General features: G+C 34.5%; 1 protein-coding gene across 2 annotated transcripts in view; it reads left to right on the top strand.

The window, feature by feature from the left end:
• Window positions 1-1,661: 1,661 nt before the first annotated feature.
• Window positions 1,662-8,015, top strand: part of LOC150096503 (nucleosome-remodeling factor subunit BPTF-like) — a 425,630-nt gene continuing 419,276 nt past the window's right edge. For both annotated transcript variants that reach the window (XM_090407800.1, XM_090407799.1), the window contains exon 1: window positions 1,662-3,000. In XM_090407800.1, the coding sequence (XP_090263926.1) occupies window positions 1,897-3,000 (1,104 nt within the window). In that variant the 5' untranslated portion in view covers window positions 1,662-1,896. The remainder of the gene's footprint in view (window positions 3,001-8,015) is intronic.

The following is an 8,015-nucleotide window of genomic DNA, read 5'->3' as shown; positions in this document are numbered from 1 at the left end:
CCAGTTCCCGAATTGGTTGATCTTTGGCACATACAAGTAGAGCCTCCCCTCCCAGAAGCTTGGATTTTCAACGAATCTCAAAAAAATTACTTTTGGTGATGTATTGTTTATTATTTACACATTTTGAATGCATATAGGAGTATGATTGAGTTGGACAAAGGTAAAACACGCCATTTTTGTGGTGTACGTCAGTGGAACGCATAGGAACTACGAATGTGCACATTTTGATTTCTCTAGGGTATAAATTGGTCAAGTGTAATAAGTCATCATCGAGGGATACCAGTTGTAAGGCAGGCTCTTTATCTATACTGATGGTCATATTAGGAAAAATGGTAAACTCTTTCACCACCACATATTATTATTATTATTATTTGACACCTCGAGGGAGTTCAAAGACTCATCGAGGGAGAGTGTGCCAATAGCATCGAACGATTGGTCCCCTTCCAACTACTAACCGCGCTCAAACTTACTTAATTGAGCCATTAGTAGCAGAGACTCTACCAATCGACCAACCTTTGCCGGCTTATATTCGACATCATTTACATAAAAGCTATTGGAAACAAAAACTGTCAATTGAATACCGATAGGAAAGGTAAAACTGCGCTTTTGGGGAATGGGAAATTTAGTCGTGATGTATTGCTTTGATTCTATTGGCCCGCAAAAGAGTTTATGGAGACGAGAGAGCTGTAGTTTTCTCTCCTAATATCTTTTCTGAAAGCCTTGGTTCGTTGGTAGCTTGATCTTGTTGTGAGTTAAGGCGGATGGATGGTGGCTGGATGTCACTGCTTTCAAAAAAGTAGGTATGGTTAAAGGACTTCGCCTACTAGCTCAGGGAATAATACGCGTTAGAGGAACTTTATTTATTTATTTATTTATTTTTTAATTACATATATACCATTGAAAAGATCATTATATGCTATTTTGACGTTATTACATTTTAATCTGCAACGAACATAACTTTTATTATTATTATCATTTATTTAAGCTTTCTTTTATTTATTTATTTATTTTTATTTTTTTCGATTAGGGCTGTGTTGTGTCGACGTCCATTGAGTTTACTGTTTCAGGCTTTGTAAATACTGAGCGCTGAATATCATTCTAAGTTTGATGTATTTCTGGTTAGAAATTAATACACTGAATTATACATTATAACGTGAATGAACTTCATATTTGTTTACTTTGGGAAGTTGATTACATCGTTATTGTCAAAATGCTCTCGAACCCAAGCTTTGAATAACCGATCAAATTGTTCAGGTTGAATAATGGGTTGAATACGTGAGACGCGTGTTAGGATTGGTGTACAAATGGAAGAGGCTAAAATGTATGTAGTATGGTTGCGTCGAAGAACGTGTTTAATTTTGCTTACACATCCGAAACTGGCAATTTTTGTTGCCTGGCTATTCAAAGTAATTCAAAAGTTTTCATTAGGAGTTTTTAAGTGTTATTAGCGGTATGTGTATTTACACTGAAACAGTCATGGCGACGCAGAAATTCGTCCAATGACAGGAAGCGTTTCTTTGCTATTTTAACAAGAAGTAGTATTTGGTTCCGAAGCGAAAGCTATGGTGTATTTTGTTGTAGGTGAATATTTACCGCATAGGGTTAATCCGAGATATTAAATAAGCATGATCAAGTATCAGGTGTGTGTGTTAAACAATTGCTCTCAGTTATGCATGAATATGTGTGCTTCGTTTCCGTGTGCATCTTTGAAAATATAACGACGTTGTCATTTGTATGTCACGTGACCGTTTAGGCCTATGGCGACAATGGCGGCTTCCGAAAATTTTCAACATGGACAGTTCAAGGGACAAATGATGTGTCAGAGGTAAATGTGTAATTAATTAACATTAGCTACTTTACTTGTAGTGGTTTCAGAGGTTGCAAGGAGTATTTATAATGTCATCAAGGGGTAGGCGAGGCCGGGGAAGGCCTCCGAAAAGACCGCTGCTTTCGCATAGGTTTAATTTATTGAAAAAACCCCGATATTTGTACGCCGGATCGGGTAATCATAGCTCCCGCTCTTCAGCCCCTATTAAACCAGGTGAGGGTGGTCCGTCAGGACGTTCGATTCATTATAAAAGTCGGCTTAGAGAAAAGGCACAAAAATCGCGTACTTTCTTGCAGAATATTTTGGAAGATGATGAGTATAATTTGGGAACCCTGTCGAGTGATAATGAAAGTGAGTATCAACAGGAGGATCAGGAAGAAGAGGCCAATGAATCGGATGCTAGTTATGAATCGGATGATGTTAGTGTTTACTCTCAGAGCAGCTTTAGTACTATTTCTAGTACCACGCCTGCGAGGAGAAGATGGTGTCGTCGACCTCAGACACCTGTTTTTTTACAAGAAAGGGAAATACCACTTCTTGCTCTTCCAAAATCATCGGAAGATCTACTTCTGCCCAAAGAATATCTTATGCAAGCCCTTGGAATTTATGAAGTCTTGAGACATTTTAGAAATATATTGCGGTTGACTCCCTTTCGCTTTGAAGATTTTTGTGCAACACTTATATCCGACGAACAGTGTGCCCTTTTATCCGAGACACATACTATGCTTCTGAAAGCAATTCTTCGAGAAGAAGATTCTAGTAGTACAACTTTTGGTCCACAAGATCTGAGAGATACTATCAACATTCACTTTTATTTCACTGATAGCATGTCATGGCCAGCAGTTCTTCGTATGTACTTACAAAGTGATCCGGAATATTACAATGTTTTAAATTTATCAGATAATATAGAATATCCCTTCACAACAGTTGAAAATAAATTAAAAGTGCTACAGTTTTTGTGTGACAACTTTTTGGCTACTGCACATGCAAGGGATAACATAACCAATGAAGGTAATATATTACATGATGATCATTGTCGTGTTTGCCATAAACTTGGAGATTTGCTTTGCTGTGACTCCTGCTCAGCTGTATATCACCTAGGGTGCCTTGATCCTCCATTAGAAGAGGTTCCAACAGAGGACTGGATATGTAGCGTGTGTAAAGCGAATCAGGTAAGCTTTTTTTATTTTTTATTTATTTTTTTTATTTCTCCTTTCGTTAAGTGAATATACGCCGAATAAATCACTTGCGTATAAGTACCACTTTCGAATGATATTACAATGTATTTTTTGAATACAGATTTATTATTAGTTAAATAATTTATAAGGTAACTTTTGGTTTCTTTTCCAATTTCATGTAGTGTACACAAACACTTTATGGTTACACATATGAAATATTTTGGTCCCCCTGCCAGTTACAACATTTATTAGTTATTTTTTTAAATATAGCAATTTTCCATTAAACATGGTGTGCTAAATTATTGATACTTGTCAGAATATTTCAGAAGTACTGAAAGATTTCAAACATGCTTTTATTGTGTATGCTTTTATACATATTCAGTTAGTTTATGCTGAAGCATAAAAAAAAAACTGTCAAATTATAAATAAATGTTTTGTTATAGAAACTAAAGGAAGAAATATTAAAACTAAGCTTTAATATATGAAAGTAATAGCAAAAGAATAATCATGCATGGTAAGAGATATGATATGCGTTACATAAAATGTCAGATTCATCATTTTAACTTTTAAAAGATGAAAGCAAGCTTATTTTAATAAATTATTTGTTTTTACTTTACCTACCAGAAAACTTTTGTTTATCAGCATAATGGATATCATGGTATCAGTGTGTTGATATACTGCAACTACCATGTTGATAGTCGAACACCCACAAGCAAAATAAGTAGTAATTAAAATCAAAGCCTTTTTTTTTAAATTTTTTAATGGTTTATTAATAATGTTCTTTAAATTTTTATTACTTTTATATGTTATTCATGTTTATAAAAGTGCTATAAAACAATCAGGATTTTAACTCTAAAAGTATATCCATAATGCTAATAAACATTCATCATAATTACTACAGAAAAGTTTTGTTATTCAATTTTTTTTAAAAATTCTCCATTGTTATTTTCATTTAAAGTCTTTAAAACTTTCACTGTTTTTTTTGTCAACATAAATTCATCTTGTGTTCTGCTCATCTCAGACTGCTGAAAGAAATAATGATGATAAAATATTTAATGCCTTCAAAGATGTCTCAAAGCATAATGAACTTTTTTTTTATGTTTCTGTGGGATAGGCCTGATGGAAAGATGAAAAGATACATACCATAAACATTTGTTAATTTGATGGCAGTGGTGTTTTGCAAGATGCTTAAAGAAACAAATAAACAAAAAAAAATTAACAGTGTGTTGCACAGTACTAATATGATGTTATTTGAAGGTATTAGGAGTTTCAACTAACAAAGCAGCAGAAATAATGAAAAATGTGAGTCACATAATATGGCATTATTTTTATGAAGTATTCCTATTCTAAAGTAAAAATAGAAAATGTAAAGCTGTGAATTATTGCTGTTAAGTATTTTCTCAAAAATTCTCCATGCTGTGACTAAAATTTCATCCAATATTCATATCAGTCCCCATCACACACACCCATACATGCACTCCAGAAAAACATACTGATTAAAACTTGTTTTAACTCTTTATGGTATATGGGTTGCAAAATTTAGTTGATAGATCGAGAAGAGAGTACATGATAGAAACTTGTAAGTTTACTAAAGAGGTTCTGTAAGATTGAACAAAGGAAATTTTTCAATGCATGATGAATAGAGAGAGAGAAAGAAAATTAGAGGTCACTCCTAGAAGTTGTGTAAGACCGTGGTTAGTAAGGGTGTGCTGACTAGATTTTTTGCTTGGAGAGTGGCGAGTGTAATGCATTGCTGGAATTAATTGTGAGTGCCCTGACAGTGAATGAGTTTAAATAAAATCATTAGTGTGGGTCTCCCACAATGAGTCTTTTAATTCCATGGAGGTATCTGTATAATAATGATAATAATATATGGTGGTTAAAGGACTATGCTTCATTTGTGAGTTATGGTTTATTTTGAATAAAACTAGAAAAATTGGCATCATAGCCAATGTATTATATCTCTTGATTGCTTATGTGTATGTGTTTTTCTGGATTTTTTAGGATGAAAACTCAAGTTTTTGATAGGGAAAGCCCTCTATCACCACATAAGACCAGCTAATTTATCTTCAACTAAAAACAACCTTTAAGGTTCTTTGCTTCCTGGATGGGAATTCAAATCCAAGTCTTTTCACCTGAGGGGACGGCAGTGTAATTATGACCTACAGAGGCTCTCATTTCTATTAAAGTTACATTCTTATAGTAAAAGCATACTTTAAAATAAAATTATTTCCTCAGATATGTAAGAAGACTAACTCTCTACATTCCATTTGGTTGCTGCTACAGCTTGTAATTCTACTTGTTCTTTCTGATGCCAGTCTGGTGCTTCATGCTCGGCTTTCACAGTTTCTAGTACTTGGCTTTACAGCTTCTGTTCTATGTTGCAGTTTGCACAATATCTACTATTACATTTTTATAATATATGGACATGTAAAGTTTGTATATGTACTTGTACACAGTGTAGAATATCCTCACATATAGAATACTAAAGCTATATATCTTCTCATGATATTATCTCTTATCATATCTTATCATAGTTACTAAAACACTCTGAAATTTAGGCGACTGTATTTGTAGCCATTTTTAGGAGGTCATCTGATGTGTATGCAAGGGCTTGTTAGTGGTGTTCTGCAAGCATGGATTGTTTTAGAGAATTACTAATTACTCATAATGGTTTCACTAAAATTCAGAGAAGCAAATGGGGATTTATACATTGCTTGTTCATGACATGGATGATGTGAAGAAAGAGAATTTTAGCTGATAAAAACAAGTAGTACTTTGTAGATGTGTAGGATACTTTTAGAGGATATAGAAATTTAGTCAAGATATATAGCACATTTTTATAGCCTAGTTGTGTAATCCAGACAACTGGATTACTAACCTCAGAAAAGTGCAAATAGAAAAAAGGAATTATGAGGTGCCTAATTATCATCTGACTTCACTGTTTTCATTGTCATTAAAAATTAAGTGACATGTGGCCTCAGAATAACTGTTTCCTAGATCTTTGGCAAAAGAATGCAGTTTTACTTATTAAGGTAAGAGAAGTGTTTCATTGCTGATTCTAAAAATAGAAGTTGCTGGATGCTAAAACAGCAACTTCTTATCTTTCAGATAATGGATGAAGGTTACTAGTTTGAAGCGTGGTTTGAAAGTGGTATAAAGATTATATTTATGAAGACCTTTACCCATCTTTTCAGATGTATTCTGGATATAGGGAAGGAGAATAGTTTTATTGTGATACTTTGTGTCAAGTGTGGAACAGATATGCTGTATTTTGTCTTTTTTATAGGGATTTGTAGCCATTGGCTAAAAATGGCTCAAATATCATTGAGTTCTATGACAAGAGAGAAATGAGACTGTTTGTTTTGAGAATGGTGGTGTGACTGGGTATATAAAAAACTTCCAGTTTGTGTAGATTTCCTATAAACAGAAAAGGATAATAAAGCATTTGGTAGTTGTGTAACTGGTTTGTAGGGAAGGAGGAAATTCCCCCCCCCCCTCTCCTAGGTAAATGTATTTTTGAATTTTGGCTGTTGAAATGCTGTAAAATTGTTTCTAATGTGGCTAGGCCATGAGTTTAAATAGCAACCACATTGTCTTCAAAGTATAGCCAGACTATTGCTTTCATTGTACCAAGTTTTCTAGAACTTCCACATAGAAATTTGTACAATAGTAATGAGAGGGTAGAACCCATTGCAGTTCCATCTAGCTCTTTATGTATGTATCTTTCCTTTCTGTGACAAATAACCTCAGCATGTATGGTGAATTTGAATAATTTAATATGAAAGTTGATCATGATGTCTGAATGTTTTGGTTGCAATTTTTGATTAAAGTTTTAAAGTGAAGGGGGAGAAAGTGATTTTATTCAATGTTTGGCCAGTTTATAAGTAGTGCTGTCTGTGCTCTCAGTTAAGAGGACATAGGAGTTATTGGGTTTGTGAACTTTTGAGGCTTCATATATCCAGTGTGGTTTAACTTGGTAAGATTTTATTTTTGTTACATCTGAAAAGATAGCTGAAGTTCTTCCTAAATATAATCTTTCAAAACACAAATACAGCTAACTACCTTTATCCACTTTTTGAAGAGTGAGTCTCATTCTCTTGCACATCCTGGAGTGAAGAACATTCCTTGTACCTTCAACTTAGCCTACTTTAGATAGACTGGTAAATCTGTTAACATTTACCTTGAAGAACATAAGAACCACATGCTATATGACTGAGAGACTATTTTTGGAATCAGCATCAGCTCTGAAACACTCCCCTTAACCTCAGTAAGTGTGGCTACATTAATTCGCCTAAGATCTGCGAGACACTCGTTCTACATTTAGCTTGATTTCTCAGTATTAACTTTGTTTTTCATCCTTCGTTTAGAAGGTATCTTAATAGGACATTAGTTCCCTTTCAGTTACAATTTGCATTGTTTTTGGAAATGTCTGATTGAGTGCTATGAATATTACTAGTTGTAATTTGTGCTCTGAACAGGTTTGAAACCCAGCAAAATGTTAGTAACACTGTGAATTTATTTATTTTGTTTTTCTGGTGGTTGTTTATACCATAAAGTATTATTACGAATAATCACTTGTACCTCAGTTTATGGACACAAGTGGTGCTTGCATCCTCTGCGCTTGGTCGCTGACTGGAGGAACTTTTTCTAAGCCTTTCTTCGACTGATTCCCGAGTTAGTCGATCTCTGGCATGGGCAAGCAGGTTTTTTATCCCGTAAACTCAAGAAAATCGACCGGAGTACCCACATTATTTCAGACAGTAACATATCTTGTTAGGGTTAGGTACCAAGAGATGGCAACACTTGTTTGCTAGCCTCTTCATCGGTGGCTGCTATAATTAGTGATGGACATGAGCCCGCTATTTCTGATTGGCTACCGATAGAGATTGAACTGCCCACTCAGTCTCCAAAGCTAGATGGGGTATAAAGGCCTCGCCTACTCCCTATAAGGGAATAAAAGGCATTAGCTGATTTTTTTTTTTTTTAAACCCCAGTTTTTCATTATG

Source organism: Typopeltis vanoorti, chromosome 18 (genome assembly GCF_054136105.1).
Source record: "Typopeltis vanoorti isolate ZY-2024b chromosome 18, IOZ_Tvanoo_1.0, whole genome shotgun sequence".
Lineage (NCBI taxonomy): Eukaryota > Metazoa > Arthropoda > Arachnida > Uropygi > Thelyphonidae > Typopeltis > Typopeltis vanoorti.
The sequence above is the reverse complement of the archived record's forward strand: the minus strand, read 5'-3'. Positions and strand labels throughout refer to the sequence as shown.